The following is an 18236-nucleotide window of genomic DNA, read 5'->3' as shown; positions in this document are numbered from 1 at the left end:
TAAAGTTCATGGTTTGTGTACTTCAGGAACTAGTTCGGTCTCCTATTTTATATAAAGAGAAAAATTTCATCCTATAAACTTATGAACCACATACAGCTGGCATCCCAATATCCCGAAATTGCGGTGGTATAAGCAAAATAAAACATCACCTGTTCCACTGGAGTGAGCAGATGAGAGGAAAGAGGAAAAAAGAGATAAAGAGAGAGAGAGAGAGAGAGAGAGAGAGAGAGAGAGAGAGAGAGAGAGAAAGGATTATATTAAGGCACAGATCTGGGGAAGGGAACAGAAATATTTCTGCAGCATTGAAGGTCCCAATGAGCACAGTAGCCTCCATCGTAAATGGAAGAAGTTTGGAACCACCAGGACTCTTCCTACTGAGCATTCTGGGGAAAAGTCAGGGAGGTGACCAAGAACCCAATGGCCACTCTGAAAAAGCTCCAGCGTTCCTTTGTGGAGAGAGAAGAACCTTTTAGTAGCTCAACCATCTCTGCAGGACTCTCCTCAGTAAAAGACACATGACAGCCTGCCTGGAGTTTGCCAAAGTACAACTGAAGGGCTCTTAGACCATGAGAAACAAAGATTGAACTCTTCGGCCTGAATGCCAAGCGTCATGTCTGGAGAAAACCAGGCGCACATACTTATTTTTTTTATAAATTTGCACAGATTTCAAACAAACTTTCTTTATGCTGTCATTATGGGGTATGTAGAATTAGGGTTAGGGTTAGGGTGTGTAGAATTTTTAATAGAAAATAATTAATTTAATCCATTTTGTATTAAGACTGTATCATAACAATGCGGAAAAAGTGAAGAGCTGTGAATACTTTCCGGATGGAAAACACAAGGAAGTTTCCTGGAATTACATTACTTTTTTACAATTTTTTGGTTATGATATTCAATGTGCGTTTTTTTTTTTATTATTTCTCCAGAACCCCCTCAGTGTTCATTGATGTGAAAAAAATTATCAAAACTTTGGGGGCAGGAGGGGGGAAAAATCATGTAGTTTTTAAAAATATTTATTTTTTATTTTTTATTATTTGATCTCTTTAAAATATTATGAAAAATATTACACACAAAGTAGGTGGTTCTTAATGCATCAGGTTGCTTTAGCTGTTTTTTCCCCACTTGTTCCCTTTCTCTCTCTTCCGAGCCAATTACTGGCCCATTTGTGTCGTTGACAATATGGCACCAGCTGGTCTCATATCCAGAGCGGGTTGTGTTAAAGTTGCCCCGGCTCAGGGGCGGCACGCTTGACCCTCGACGGTTTCCTCATTCATTGTCTTAATTAAGCATCATCGGTCCTGATAAATGGGCCAATCTGCAGTACGTGGTCGCATGCATTTGTGTGTGTGTATGTGTGTTTGTGTATGTGTGTGTGTGTGTGTGTGTGTGTGTATAAGAAGCCTCACTCACTTCTTTTTTCCCGTCCCATCAAGTGCATGAATATATATGACCCATATTGAAAGGCCTGGCTGGGCGGAACAGCAGCAGGAGGAGGAGTGATGAGATCAGTTTGACTGATTTTCAATTGAACGCACAGAGTGGCGCATCTGAAGGCCATATGGTCACGTTTAGGGAGGAGTTATTGGGGTGTAAAGGTTCCTATCTAGGGCACAGGGCCCAAAGGGAGGTACATGCCTTGTGTGAAAGCTTTCTGTCTAATCAAAGATGAGTGTGGGCGGGCCATAAGGAGGGTCGAGGCTTTGCGACCATCACAAACTGTTGCTCTTGCTACAAAAACATAGATGCACAAGAACAAACACAAGTAACTCATTGCGTGTAACAGTCATTAGCTGGGTTAAATAATCAGATAAGCAGAAAGAGTGAAAGCATCCATCACCACTTTCATCTCCATATCGCCCCATTTCCATTTCCTGTCCTTTCTCAAAATATAAATAGAAAATAATACAAATAGAAAACATTATTAACACCATTTTCATTTTAATTTTAGTCCTGGACTTGTAATTTGTTAGTTACATCTGCTTACATTTATCATTAAACTTTGTATATTTTCCTTTATTTAATAATTTCTTTATGATATTACAAACATACCTCACCTTGTTTTATTTGTGCATTTTCGTTAATTTTTTAATGGATAAAAAAGGAATGTGCTTAAAAAAAAAATGTGATATTATGATAATAATGTACAACACAAAACATACTTTTTTACTTAAATTACATGACAATATTTATATACAAAACTTGTACAATGTAAAAATTACAAAGTTAACTGTCAGTGAAAACTCTTGAATTCTTCCCAGTGTAGATTGATTTTCTTGAGCAGCAGCTTTGACAATAGTGTTATAATACAAACCATATTCCTACCCTAACCCTAACCCTTAACCCTAATCATAACCCTTAACCCTAATCATAACCCAACCCAAACCCTATTCTAACCCTAACCCTTAACCCTTAACCCAATCTTAACTTAACCCTAAACCTATTCTAACCCTTAACCCTAATCATAAACCTTAACCCTAATCATAACTCAAACCATACTCTATTCTATCCATAAGCCCTGGTTTATATTAAATTATATTATATGGTTGTTCTAATATGCTATTATTTAAAATAGTAAAAATTCACAGATGGATTTATTTGCTGAACACCTCATGCTGATTTACAGCTAATACCACCTACACTTTAAGCATAGGTCTGCTGCTACAGAACTGTATATATATATATATATATATATATATATATATATATATATATATATATATATGTAATGTACTTCTAACAATTTACACAAAATTCATCTCGCTATATTCTTGCAAATGTTTTCTGTGTGTTTAAAGTGTGTGGGAGGATGATTTACAGCTTAAACAAAAAAAGTATTTTTGGGGTAGTGTCCGTTTATCATGTTTTTTCGTTTACCGCGGTCGGTACGTACCAAAAAGGGGGATTACTGTATATCAAATTAATTGTTGCTATTAAACAAAGAAATAATTCAGATTCATGGTGGTGAAGTTTTATGTAAGCAAATGTTTATTTCCCATTTATAGCAGGAGTATTCCATGTTAGTGATTTGTTATAATCAGATTTGTCATACAAGTTGCCAGTGAGAATTTTTCAGGTTTTTACAGGAGAATTAGTGGATTCTTCTTTGTCGTGTTAACTTTAGTTAGAGAGTGAGGGAATGACTGTTTATAGCTTCTATAATGTAAGTAATAACAGATAGCAGATGAACTAAGAGAAAAAAAGATAGTGAGAAAGTGAGAGATTATTGAAACTTTTAAAGCAAATTAAATAAACACAGACACGTTAAAAGGAACTAAATAATATCGTTTCAGTAAGACTTTTTTCTCAACCTTTAACCCTAATCATAACCTATTCCAAACCATATTCCAAACCATATACCTATTCCTAACCCTAACCCTAACCCTAACCCCTTAACCCTAATCCTAACCCAACCTAAACCCTATTCTAACCCTAACCCTAACCCTTAACTCTAATCATAACCCTTAACCCTAATCATAACCCTAACCCTAACCCTAACCCTAACCCTAACCCTAACCCTAACCCTAATCATAACTTAACCCTAACCCTATTCTAACCCTTAACCCTAATCATAACCCTTAACCCTAATCATAACCCAACCCAAACCCTATTCTAACCCTAACCCTAACCCTTAACCCTAACCCTATTCTAACCCTAACCTAACCCTAACCCTATTCTAACCCTTAACCCTAATCATAACCCTTAACCCTAATCCTAACCCAACCTAAACCTATTCTAACCCTAACCCTTAACCCTAATCCTAACCCAACCTAAACCTATTCTAACCCTAACCCTAACCCTTAACTCTAATCATAACCCTTAACCCTAATCATAACCCAACCCAAACCCTATTCTAACCCTAACCCTAACCCTTAACCCTAATCATAACTTAACCCTAACCCTATTCTAACCCTTAACCCTAATCATAACCCTTAACCCTAATCATAACTCAACCCAAACCCTATTCTAACCCTAACCCTAACCCTTAACCCTAATCATAACCCTTAACCCTAATCATAACCCCACCCAAACCCTATTCTAACCCTAACCCTAACCCTTAACCCTAATCATAACTTAACCCTAACCCTATTCTAACCCTTAACCCTAATCATAACCCTTAACCCTAATCATAACTCAACCCAAACCCTATTCTAACCCTTAACCCTAACCCTAACCCTTAACCCTAATCATAACCCTTAACCCTAATCATAACCCAACCCAAACACTATTCTAACCCTAACCCTAACCCTTAACCCTAATCATAACTTAACCCTAACCCTATTCTAACCCTTAACCCTAATCATAACCTTAACCCTAATCATAACTCAACCCAAACCATATTCCTACCCTAACCCTAACCCTTAACCCTAATCATAACCCAATCAAAACCCTATTCTAACCCTAACCCTTAACTCTTAACCCAATCATAACTTAACCCTAAACCTATTCTAACCCTTAACCCTAATCATAAACCTTAACCCTAATCATAACTCAAACCATACTCTATTCTAACCCTAACCGTAACCCTAATCATAACCCAACCCAAACCATATTCTTAACCTAACCCTAACCCTTCATTCTAACCCTATCACTTAACCCTAATCATAACCCCACCCAAACCCTATTCTAACCCTAACCCTTAACTCTAAACCTTAATCATAATGAAGCTATAACCTCAACCCTGTACCCAAACCTAATCCTATCCTTACTCTAACCCAAACCCCTAACCTTATCTAATCCCTAAACCTCAGCATAACCCTAAACTTATCCCAACACTATTTTAACCTTAAACCCAAACCTAACCATAACCCTAACCCCTTACCCCAACCTAATCCTAACCCCTAAACCCTAACATAACCTTAATCATATCCTAACCCAATTTTAACCCTAAACCCTAGCCTAACCTTAACTCTAACCCTAACCCTAATATTAATCCTAATACAGTATAAACATTGATCTATTTTCTATGGTCTAGAAAGCCAATTTAAAAAACAAAAAATTGCCATAATTTCTTTTACCACAGTGTTTTGCCACATGGCATTACAACAAATTCATTCAGAATCCCATTTAACATCCATTTCAATTCCTCTCCTGAAGATTTTAATCATGTAGCCAGTGAGTTAAACAATCCAAAAAGATTAGACCCTTTTTCTTTTTTTATTAAATGTGGTCATTTTTCCTCGTAAGAGCCTGCTCCAATCAGCCATCGTTTATGGCATTAGCCCGCAATCCAATTTTCCTTCACTAGCTTGCTACCTTTTATAGATGAATAATAAAGGGATCAAAGCTAATGCCCTTCAGATTTGTTCTATAATTATATTTGAAAGTCACAAAAAGCGAAAGATAATAATAATGTAGTACAATTAATTTAATGTGCATGGTTTAAGGCTAATCTGAAGGAAATTTCTGCTAAATCTAAGTGATTGAAGGGAAAATAAAGCAGGTAATACAAATTGTTTCTCAGTCAGGCTAGTTCATGGTTGGCATTTATACTTTAGACATTTTCGGTGGGTTGTGTGTGTGTTTGTATATAAGGGATAGTAAGATTCTACGATTCGCATCGGAGCATCGGCATAAAAGTAAACGATGTATTTGGAATCAGTTTCGGTGTCATTTCAAGCTTACTGATCTATCTTTGAATCCGATGAGGAAAGGACACTGTGTGTTTGCTCTGTCCTATACAGATAATGCTTTCGGGGTATGGTTAAAGTGTGGTGTTGTGTCATTCTATGATCTTTATATTGACAATACCTTTGGCTCATTTGAACAACTTGTACAAATGTTTAACATTCACAGGACACATTTTTATAGGTATCTGCAGCTGAGGAATTTTATTTCCTGTAACTTTGACTCCTTTGTCTCCTTCTCCTGAACTATCTGTACCATATATATATATATATATATATATATATATATATATATATATTTTTTTTTTTTTGCACTACATTGTTCTTGTTATATTCACTCCCGGGCATAGTTTTTAGGTTTACTGGTCAGCGCTATATTTGTTTTTTTTTGTGTTGTCTTGTGTTGTCTGTCTGCACTGTTTTTTGTCTGCACTGTTTGCACTAGGTTGCACTCGATGCACTTTATGTAGCTTTGTGTTGTGTTGTAGCTCTATGATGTTTAGTGTATCACCAGGGTCCTGGAGGAACGTTGTCTCGTTTTTACTGTGTACCGTGTACAACTGTGTATAGTAGAAATGACAATAAAAGCCTCTTGACTTGATATTGAATTGCAGAGCATTCTATATGTTTTTTCCAGTGCATTGTATTGCATTTAATTGCATTGTGTTGAATTAAATGGAAATCGGACCCCACTGCATCGTAATGGGGTGAAACGTATCGCATCGGTAACTGCTTCATATGTATCTTTAATGTATTGTATCATTATCTATGCATCGAGATGTGAATCACATCAGCCTCAGTTATGGAGATGGACATCCTTATTGTATATGCACTTACTTGTGTATTCTCCTCTCTCTCTATCTGTGTATCTGTGTGTGTCTTTGCCTGTGTGTATTTTTGTGTCTATTTGTGTGTGTGTGTGTGTGTGTGTGTTTGTCTGTATGTCAATGTCTGAGTGTGTGTCCTTTTTCATTGTACAAATGCTAAATAATCTCGACCTGCTCTGAGTTCACGGCTGCTTAAGAAGCCACCAGTTCACACTCACACTCACTTTAACACTCACATCAACTCTCCTGTTTATATTTAAAAACCTGAGGCACACTTTTGCCTAATCGGAGTTGACAGGAAATAAAAAAAATGAGAATATTTCTGAACACAAATGCAAACAAATTGTTTATTTTTCTATCAATCCCACAAGCACATGCTGATCTTTGGAACGACCCTCGACCCCCCCTTTATGTATTATTTCTTTCTGTTCCATTTAGTTTCATCACCCTTTGCTCATTGCCCCTGATTGGTCTTTAAACATTTAATATCCGGATGTAACCTGTCTGCTCCTCTGTCATCTTACTCCACGCTAACGTCACGACGATTACATCGACGATTAAAGGAAATCAAATTACTTAGTGCATTAGCAAATGAGGCCGAGCTCAATCTCCCTCGCACTCAAATGACTCTTGCTGTTTGCTTTTAATTTAAGCAATCCAGTGGAAGACTCATTACGGCGGCGAGTAGATTAACCCGTGGAGATGACTTAACTTAATCCGGGTTATCTTGGTTTTGAGGCCCTTTGAGAGATTTGAGCAGGAAAACGAAGCGTCGTCAAAAAGTCACCTCAACATCGGCGATATCACAATCATTAATAACAGGTTCACCGTTGTTAACGTCGCTTCTGTCATTTGTTAAAGAAAAGCAGTTATGGTTGAGTAAAAATCTGTTCAATCCAGGAATTCATACAGATTTTTTAAAGATTAATCAGCATCTGTAGGTTCGTTTAGAAACAGTGTAATTATTACATATAATGACATCATTCTTTACTCACGAAACCATTCACAAAAACACAATACAAAAAGATGTACTGATTTCACACTTGAGACAATGATAATTGGCTTCAGGTAGAGATCTATATTTTTTTATCTTTATGCAAAGACCAGAACTATTAGACTATTAGCCAATATCCGAAACCAATCTAAGACGGATTTTCTTATAATAATCAAACCTAGTGCATGAGTGAGCTGTCAAAATACACTGACTTTTTCAGCCTTGTGTGGTTCTTTCCCAAACTGTTACCTCAAAGTTTGAGGCACAAACAGGGTGTCTTTGGATGTGGTTTTCTCTTTTTCCTGCTTCGAACTCATCAACTTTGAGGACAAAATGTTCACTTGCTGCCTAATACTTATATATATTTGTTTTATTTGCGTCTGTGTCTGTCACAAATCATGGAAAATGAAATGGGGTGTTTGGATTTATACACGCACATTAAAAATATTAATTAAAAGCTTCTTATTTTTCACATTTTATTTTACAGCATTATTATCATAATGGGCTGTATATTAACTTATTGGGAAAAAAAACAGTAGTTCTATATAAAATCAGGCATCAAGCACTGTAAAGAAAATGGCATGATTCTTGTTTCATAGCACCTCTGCGAAGATTTGCCTTTGAGATTGGTAGTCGAATCAGGCTCCTCTTATCGGCGCATCGAATCTTCGACTATTCTGGGTCACCCCTAATTTGTTTTTCCCAAAAAGAACTGTAAAAATTACCAACTAAAACAGTGTGACACAATAATCAGGCTAAATGAAATAATATTAAATATATCAAGCTAGTTAGCAAACACTGGCTACATAGTTAGCCTAGCACTGCCTAGCATTACCAAGTTTTTGTGCCCTGACACAAAATAATGAAAAAATAATGAAAAACAAACAAACAAACAAATAAAAAATTTAACAAATCCTCATTGTATTGATATACTGCACTTTTAGCTTTCATTATAATTATAGGTTTTAAATGAATAAAAAAGTATTTGATATATGAATCTATTCAAATATATGTGCATTAAAGTGACACTTTTCATGTACATAAGACCAAAGTATGAGTTGAAGTATACATAGAAAATAAAGTACAAATGACCAACAACTGAATTGTACTTTTTTTTTTATTTTACCAAAAATTACTTGTTGCAAAGACTCTGATTCTCTAAAATTATTGAGGTGCTGCTCAGTGAAAGTAAAAGCAGGAATGAAAAGGGATGAGAAAGCCAGATGAGACTCATTTCTTGCTTTAGGTGAATACTTTTGGAGCCTTGTTTTACAGTAAACTTTACAATCCTGTGTGTTGTACTGTTCTTACTACAGCATACAGAGTTTTGGATCCAGTGTGACCTGCCAGGACTGTGAACATGATCTCCACTGGTAAAAAGCATAAAAAGTGAACGTTAAAGCTAATAAAAGGCTGTAAAAGCACACACAGGCAGTGTTTATGTCCTGGGTAACGTCCCACAAAGCACATAAAACACCAGGCGTAGCATTATGGTTGCTGGTCTATTGTTTACTTAGAAAACAATAGTCTGACAAGGTACCCCCCGTAACCACACACACACACACACACACACGCACACACTCACACATGCATACATTTATCAATCAAACCCAGACCCTGCCTTTGCTCCACTAATTATGCAAAAAGGGGCTCCTCATAGATTAACCTAATTCAGAGCAGTAAACAACTCTCAGGCCTGGGATTAAAGTTTTTCTTTCTTTCTTTTTTTTTTTTCTCTATAAGACACACTTTAAATCTGTCTCTAATATAAACAGTTTAACAGCACACATTCACACCGCTGTAGGGTTTAAAGATTATGATCAAACATACAAAGCTGCTCCTTAGTATAGGCTCCTCAATATTTTTACACTTGAAGCCCAAGGGTGTGGCTGATGAGTGACAGTATTGACCTTGTGAAATTTTAACTTGCAACCTTCAGACTATATGTAATAAAAATGTCTGGTTTAATTCAAGCGAGCCGCGAGTACAAGCCTGACAGCACCATAAATATTTTTTTTTATTATAAATATTGGAGACAGTACCTTAACAGAGTTTGTGAACAATATTTGATATTTAGATTTCTTCTAACTTAAATAAATTGATGATTTGCTGTCTGTCTGAACCAAAGAAATAAAAGTGAACTAACTGTGCCATACTGAATTGCACAGCATCATGTTTTTTCCATTGCATCATATCACACTGAAACACATCGTATTGAATCGAAAGGAAATCGGATCACACTGCATCGTAATTGGGGGTGAATCGTATCGCATCGGTAGCTGCTTCATCTTTAATGTATCGTATCATTTGCTATGCATCGAGATGCAAATTACATCAGCCTCAGTTATAGAGATGCACATTCCTATTGTGTGTCCATTTGTCTCCATGGAATTTCCTCTGGGATCTCGCTAAATTTCCCTAAACCTCAAATCCCAGCAGGTGTCGTGGCTGGATTCTGACTCCATCTTGACCCTGACCAGGATGAATGCCATTTGCCAGGTCATACATTACAGTCAGGTGTCCACAAACCTTTTTCCATATAATGCTCATCTAGGATTTAACAGTTTTTTATTAATTACTTGCTTTCATCCCAAAAACATATCAGAAGGTGGACTGAAGTGTAAAGGGGTGTGTGTGATTCTGTGTGTGAATGGTCCTCCGTCATGGTAAGCTGCTAAGATTCCCACTTTGTACTGTTCCTGGTATGGGCTTTAGATCCACCATGACCTTGAGTCTAAAGCAAAAACAAACAAAAAATTCAATTGAATGAATAAAGGATTTTTTTTAATTATATTTCTCATATCATGTGTTTTTACTTTGATCATGCTTATAAGTTTATAGAAATGCAAAAATACTGCTTTACAGTTTATTTGCTCAGTTTTTATTTTATTTTATTTTATTGAACTGACGAAATATCTGAACATCATTTATCAGGGGAATAACGTTAACTAGCCTACTTTTTTTTCATACTCATAACAGTCGACAGAGTGTCTACAAAAGTCTCCGTGTGTGTGTGTGTGTGTGTGTGTGTGTGTTTGTGAGCTATTCATGAGGGCGCGTGTGTTTAATTACCCCTCAGACCACTGGTGGATTTCTTTTGTCCTTATTCTCTAGAGAGAGAAAACCGCGTCCTAACGTCCCCCACACACACACTATTTATTGTGTGTGTGTGTGCGCGTGTGTGCGCGCGTGTGTGTGTGTGTGTGTGTGTGTGTGTGTTGTATCATCTTTAATGATTAAACCGATTCCGTGTGTCATGCTTTATTGTGTCCATTTGTTACTCTGAGCAAAAAATAAATAAAAATATATATATATATTTGATAATTAGACAATGGAGTAATTAAACACAGATTGGGAAGTTCAAGGAATCAAATCTCATACTGCTGGATTATAAAATGCCTCCTGGAAAAACATTTTGAATTAAAATGTAAAGCCTGATACAGAGACATGCACTGAAATGTGAATTTAATGATTGATGTTATTTCCTTTTTTTAGGTTCATTATTTTATTCACAATTCCATATATTCCCAGTGGTAATAACTGTAATCACATTTGCGTCCTACAAATCATTTTAACCACAAATAACTTCAAATGTAGATTTATTAAAAATATATAAATATAGATATTCGATTTTTTCTTATATATTTATCTTTCAGTGCTGAACGTAGCCAATCACAGAGGTGTGAAGCAAAAAATGTAAAGCAAAAACAAGTGTAATTGAATAGCATGGACAATCTAAACGTGTTCATAAATTAAGTTCGATCATATTTAACAAATAAAGATTAAATCAGACAAAGTCAGGAAACTGTGTAGAGAATTGTTTGTTTATCACTGATATGATTTAGAATGGCTTCAAATCATAAATTGTAGTGCACACAGAATACATTTTGTGTGAGAATGTGCAATCAGAGCATATAGTCTTTTTATCATTATTGAAACAATTATAATTTTAGATTGAGCACAAACTAAAATATTATGTAACAAAAGCAACCCATATACTTAGACTGTGGCACTGCTGAGGTGGTACGGAAGCCCAGGCTTCTTCGACAGTTGCCTTAATTTTAATGAGTTGCTCAGTAGCTCCTGGTTTCATAACCTCAAATAACCGTATAAGACTGTAGAAAGGACATCACTCATAATCTTACACTCCAGTGCTCATGTTAGTTCTCATTCTCCAGTGTTCTGTATTGTTTAAAGACTATAATCACACTCTTGATGTCACCCAAATGAGGATGGGTTCCCCTTTTGAGTCTGGTTCCTCTCAAGGTTTCTTCCTCTTAACATCTAAGGGAATTTTTCCTTGCCACAGTCGCCATGACTGCTCATCAGGGATAAATACACATCATTCACCTTAACTGTTACATTCTGTAAAGCTGCTTTGAGACAATGTTTGTTGTGAAAAGCGCTATAGAAATAAACTTGACTTGACTTTAGACCATGTGCATTTTTTGGTCTCTGGTTTCTTATGTTCCTCTTGACAATACCTCATAGAGTCTTTATGGGGTTCAGGTCTGGTGAGTTTGCTGGCCAGTCAATCACACCAACACCAAGGTCATTCAACTTTTGGTGCTTTTGGCAGTGTGGGCAGGTGCCAGATCCTACTTGAAATGAAATCAGAAACTCCATAAAGCTGGTCAGCAGAGAAAAGCATGAAGTGCTCTAAAACTTCCTGGTCGACAGCTGCACAGTGGACCAACACCAGCAGATGACACGACTCCCCAAACCACCACTGACTGTGCAAACTTTACACTGGACCTCAAGCAGCTTGGATTCTGTGCCTCTCCTCTCTTCTTCCAGACTCTGGGACCTTGATTTCCAAATGAAATGCAAACTTTTCATTCATCAGTAAAGACAACTTTGGCCCACTGAGCAACAGTTCAGTCCTTTTTCTCCCTTGTCCAGGTAAGACACCACTGATTGTAGCCCATGGATAGGTCTGTGCATGGAGGCTCTGAATCCAGTTTCAGTTCACTCTTTGTGAATCTCCTCCAAATTATTGAATGAGCTTCGTTTCTTTTTCTACCACATTTATTCCTTAGTGATTGTGTGGATTTAATGAGCTGATTAGAGTGTGACACCACGAGTCTCCAATATTGAACTTTTTCTGCCACAGTCTGATCACCTCCATGCCACGCCAAACTGAGGCAGTAATTAAAGCAAAAGGAGCCCCTACCAAGTATTGAGTACATATACAGTAAATTAACATACTTTTCAGAAGGCCAACAATCCACTAAACTTTTCTTTTTATTGGTCTTATGAAATATTAAAATCTTTTTGAGAGAGTGAATTGGTGTGTTTTTTGTTAAATGTGAGCCAAAATTATCAAAAATAAAATAAATAAACACTTGAAATATTTCAGTCTGTGTGAGATTAATCTATATAATGTACGAGTTTCACTTTTTGTATTGAATTACTAAAATAATCAACTTTTTAATGATATTCTAATTTATTGAGATGCATCTGTAATACTACTATGGTTTTATAATAATATTAATCACATTAAAATATATTATTATCAGTTAAATTACTATCTTAGAGTATTTAAATGCTTTTGGTTGTATAAAAGGGAACCAGAAATGCGATCTCTTGATTGCCTAGTAAACCTTTAAATCTGTTCAAGAACATATTTTCAAAAACAAAAAATAAAACAGGGGAAGCATAACAAATGACAAAATATGAAACTTTTACTGGTATTAACAACAAGTTATTGGTCACAAAAAACGAATTAAACAAGTAAACAACATATTATGGGAAATCTTTTCCTTTTACCTTTACATGTTTAAGCTGTGTGGGTAAACTTGTTCTCAGCTTGTTACAGAAAGAAGTTTCAATGTTGTTCCATTCAGTGTTGGTGACATGATATATTTAATTCATTTTCCTGATTTGACTTTTGTGGACAAGAAGACTAGGTGAATTTTACCCTTTCCTCATTTAATTTCAACAAAATAAATGTGCCTACACTGCCACAGGGGAGTCTATGTGGTGTTTTATTCTCATTCTCATTTCCTTCCAATGATTTGTAATGTAATGAAAAGATGAATTATTTTGCTTTTGGAGATTGGCCCTTTTTTGGGCAGAGTAAACAAATTCTAGCTGCATAAAATGCATGTAAAAAACCAACAAACAAACAAACAAAAAAACGATCCGATCTTAGCGAATAACTAATAATCATTGAGTAACTGCAGTGAATAAGGTGATTGTGAATAATAATATTATAATAATTAATTAAAGAATTAATTAATTCATAATAATTTAGCATCTTCAATGAGCGAAAATCAGCTTAATGAAAGTGTACATAATATCCCATTTATTATGTGGATTGATTTTCAGTGAAGTCTGATATTTTTGTATTCATTATTGTTCTAGTCTGGTTGTATACATAGTCAGGAAGTGAAATTGGGGGGAAAAACAACTTAAGGACCAAGTGGTAGCAAAACCCTGTCGGATTTAAAGGACAATTGGTGGCAATTAATCCCCTGGGATTGTGGAGGGGAAAAGGGAAACGCCTCAGTAAAAAAATCTGTTTTTGAGATCTGATTGGAGGCTGGATTTCCCTGGATGGAGTGATGGAGAGATAAATTGTCCTGCCAGTCTCTTCTCAGCCTGTTGCTGGTACCTTGGGGGTGAATCATTATAATCAGAAATATAATTAGCATTAAATATTAGACCACTAACACAGTCATGACAGGGCGAGAGAAAGTGGAGGAGAAGCCGCACGCGAAGCTCCTTCCGACTCCGACTTTTTACAGCGCCGACAAGTCGCGCGTCGGCGCGTCGGGATTTCGGTCCAAAGGCTTCGCCATCACCGACCTGCTGGGCCTCGAACCGGACTTCCGGCCGCGTCAGAGCAGCGCTTTGGAAGTCACCGAGCACCTCGGGGGCACTAATGAGGGTCACGGGACCGGAGGCTTCTCGTTGCCCGCCGCGGGGTCTCTCCCGCTTGGTCTGGGGTTCCTCTGCAGTCTGGCGGCGCAGCAGCCTCCAGGTGCTCCGTGTTTCCTCCAGGGACACATCCCGCTCCTGCAGTCCCGCACTGGCCGACACTTCAACCCCAACTCGGGACCACAGCGGCACGACGTCTATTCCGGTGGGTCCTGTGATTGTAATAAAATCGGGCGCTGTTCATGCACTCCAGTGCTGAAAGAAATATTCTAACAAGCGAAAGAAAAGTTATTGTTTATTATATTAATATGCTAATAATATTATATTATTAATAAATATAATAATAATAATATAATAATAACAATAATATTATATTATTAATATTATAATATTACATATAATGCAGCATTTTGCAATTGTAATTGTGTTATACTTGTTTATTTCATTTGGCCCGTGTAAAGAAATCAGGAATGTCAAATTCAAATAAATAAGCAATAATAATAATAATAATAATAATAATAATAATAATAATAATAATAATATTTAATCATTTGAACTCGTTTTTAAAAAATATATTGTAATTATATAAATATATTTTGTTTTAAAAACAAGTGGGATATAAACTGTTTATTGTTCACATCCATGCTGATAATGTGCGCTTTTTTTGATTGTTACTAAACAGAAATAAATGATTATTTAAAAATAAATAATACCAGTAAACACCCCATGAAATATAAATGTTTTGTACGTGTTTTACATATGTTAGATAAGGTAAGCAAACATTTAAACTAACAAATTAATTATTTAAATAATCAAATATTTGGTAATATTTAGATTTGGTAACTCTTAAAATTCTGTAAAGCTGCTTTAAGACAATGTCTGTTGTGAAAAGCGCTATAGAAATAAACTTGACTTGTCAAAGTTAGTCATAAAATCCATCTTTTTAAATATTTAAAAACTAAGCAATTAAAAACTAAATAATGATTAATAACAAAATATATTACAATAATTACAATAATTACAAAAATAATGCATTTGTCAAATAAAAAACAACTTTTAATTTTATTTTATTTGTGCTAACTAACTATGCAAGTGATGAAATACTCTTTTTTCCCCACTTCCTTTTACTTTTCTTTTTTTAAGCAAATGAATTAATCAGTTAATGAATTTTTATTTGTGCATAAAACCTTGTGTATAAATATTGGTCCATGTAAATCCTCAGATGAAGACTGCCTTTCTGGGGATCTTAATGAAGAGAAAAGCTCGAGCAACTCTCAGAAACGAAAGAAACGCCGACACAGGTCAGATCAATATATATATATATATATATATATATATATATATATATATATATATATATATATATATATATATATATATGTACATTTATATATCACAGAATAACTTTATTTTGCGTGATAGTGATTTTGATGACATCATAAAATACAATATATCGAATATATATCCCTGCTCTGAGGGATTTAAGCTCAAATAAGTTTGAGTTGTTGTATCCAGCAACATAATGGTTAAAATTAAAGTAATTATAGAAATAATTTATGTCTGATATGTTGATATAGTATGATATATTCTATTTTATAACTCATGATTGAGAACAGTAAAAGAAAATAGATCAAGATGAAAAAAGGTAAAAAAAAAAAAAAGGTTTGGAAAATGAAACGTGTGAAAATTTGGTGGAAATCCTGGTTGGATTTAGTGTATTGATGTACTTGAAGCATCTTAACAGTTTTCACTTCTGTCATCAGGACGGTGTTCACCTCTCACCAGCTGGAAGAACTGGAGAAGGCTTTCAACGAGGCCCATTATCCAGATGTTTACGCTCGCGAAATGTTGGCCATGAAGACAGAGCTCCCCGAGGACAGGATACAGGTATATTGTTAGATTCTTACACACATTCATACAACATAGTGGCCAAAAAACACAAGAAATATTATAAGTTTAACAAATGGTCAGAAGAGGTTAGCGTCAATGAGTATGAAAAAATGGGCTAAATAATGTTTTTTAGAGAACATCAAATTCAGAAAACTGTCCCCAACAGATTTTTTCAAAATTATTTCATTTTCATATGTCCTACTGTTCGACCACTTTTCATAACTGTGATGAAAAAAAAAAGCAAAATGCCATAAAGAAAATGAATGTATCACATTAAAACGGACACCCTTTTTGCTTTTCCATTATTTTCAAGTATCACATCAATCTTATATGCTCATTTTAAGCCTGTAATGAAAATTATATAAAATGAATAATACCAGGTGAAAAGACTGAACATCTTAATCAGTGTGAAATAAAAAATAAATCAGAAGCATCAGTTGGTTTCATTTGCATTTAGAGTAATTAAAATAAAAATTAACATAAATAATACAAATATTTAGCCAAAACTTTTGATACTTCTGATTTAAAAAAAGCCTGAAAAAAAAGGAACCACATTCAGACTAACATTGTTTTATATCTTTCGAGTATCACAAGTAGTGAAATGGTGTTATACTGTATATCAAGATCAAGTCATTAATAAATCTAAATGGACATTTGGTGCCACCCGAATGAGGTTTTCCTTCTGACTCTGGTTCCTCTCAAGGTTTTTTCCTCATACAATCTCAGGGAGTTTTTTTCACCTCTGGCTCACTCATTAGGGATAAACTTATAAGGCCAAATCTATAAATTAAACATTTATATTTGTAATCTATATATTTCTGTAAAGCTGCTTAGGGACAATATTGTTAAATGTGCCATACAAATAACACTGAATTGGAATTTTTAAAATTGATAAACAGTATTAGTACTTCTTTTTCTGAATATAATAAAAAAGAAATTAATAAAAGCGTGTTTTGTGGTTCTTTTTTCCATTTTAATAAAAAAAAAAAATGAATAAAAAACTTGCTTTTTTTAAATGGTGAATCCTTTTATTGATTTTTAGTGCAAACTGAAACATCAGAAAATATAATCAATACAATAAATGTGCTTATTTGCAACAAAATATTTTGTTAGTTAGATTACAAATGTTATTATCTGCTTCAAAAAATTAAACACATCTTGGCTTTATCATGTGGAAAATGAATTAATTAAAAATCTAAATGCACATGAGAATATTGTATGAAACAAATCGAAAACCATAAGTTATAAGCTTGTGAATATGATTTCAAATGGTGTGTATGATATTTAACACTGTGTATTGTACAGGTATGGTTCCAGAACCGCCGGGCCAAATGGAGGAAGCGTGAGAAGTGCTGGGGCCGTAGCAGCGTGATGGCCGAATACGGTCTGTATGGCGCCATGGTCCGTCACTCCATCCCTCTACCGGAATCCATCCTCAACTCTGCCAAAAACGGCATGATGGGCTCGTGTGCCCCCTGGCTTCTGGGTGAGTCACAGAGAGTTTTCAAAACCATGCATTTAATCACACATCATCAGCCATCTTGCTTTATTGTCAAGCAAGACATAAAAAACAAAAAAAACATGCACTTCGACGCTAAATTCAAAACAACTCAAGTATGTGGTCAAGTGTGAAAGAAATTGATGCAAGGAAAATGAGATGGAAATAAAAGAGATTCCGACTGTGAAATGCTAATGTGGAAAAATACAGAAATTGGGAAAGAAACAGATTTATGTGTAAAAAGAAATGTGCTGTAGAAACTTTACACAAGAAATTAATAGAAATCCTTAAAAAGTGTCAAGTTTGGTACTATTTTTTTCTAAGAATGAACGACTACTTGGGTTATAATAACACATACCATTTGTAAATCAGTATTCAGTTATATATATATCTTTCTTTTATAATATCATACTCTTTTTCGCGCCTAAATTCTTTTAAAATATAAATCTCAGCATCTCTCATATTCGATTTTTCTATCACTGGTTTTTATATATAATTTCTGAAGAAAAAAAAAATGTATC

The 18236-nt window shown here is 35.1% G+C and overlaps 1 protein-coding gene and 1 long non-coding RNA gene across 4 annotated transcripts in view; one reads left to right on the top strand and one right to left on the bottom strand.

The window, feature by feature from the left end:
* Positions 1 to 13996: 13996 nt before the first annotated feature.
* The window catches only part of vsx1 (visual system homeobox 1 homolog, chx10-like), a 7284-nt gene continuing 3044 nt past the window's right edge, over positions 13997 to 18236 (top strand). For 2 of the 3 annotated variants that reach the window (XM_046855073.1, XM_046855075.1), the window contains exons 1-4: positions 13997 to 14532; positions 15550 to 15628; positions 16091 to 16214; positions 17523 to 17703. In XM_046855073.1, the coding sequence (XP_046711029.1) occupies positions 14127 to 14532; positions 15550 to 15628; positions 16091 to 16214; positions 17523 to 17703 (790 nt within the window). In that variant the 5' untranslated portion in view covers positions 13997 to 14126. The remainder of the gene's footprint in view (positions 14533 to 15549; positions 15629 to 16090; positions 16215 to 17522; positions 17704 to 18236) is intronic. The other variant, XM_046855074.1, reaches the window with a different exon arrangement.
* LOC124389664 overlaps positions 17566 to 18236 on the bottom strand; it is an 8014-nt gene continuing 7343 nt past the window's right edge. Inside the window, exon 3 of the long non-coding RNA XR_006926606.1 lies at positions 17566 to 17699. This is a non-coding gene — a long non-coding RNA (uncharacterized LOC124389664). The remainder of the gene's footprint in view (positions 17700 to 18236) is intronic.

The sequence above is a fragment of the Silurus meridionalis genome, chromosome 8 (assembly GCF_014805685.1).
Source record: "Silurus meridionalis isolate SWU-2019-XX chromosome 8, ASM1480568v1, whole genome shotgun sequence".
Taxonomy (NCBI): Eukaryota; Metazoa; Chordata; class Actinopteri; order Siluriformes; family Siluridae; genus Silurus; species Silurus meridionalis.
The sequence above is the reverse complement of the archived record's forward strand: the minus strand, read 5'-3'. Positions and strand labels throughout refer to the sequence as shown.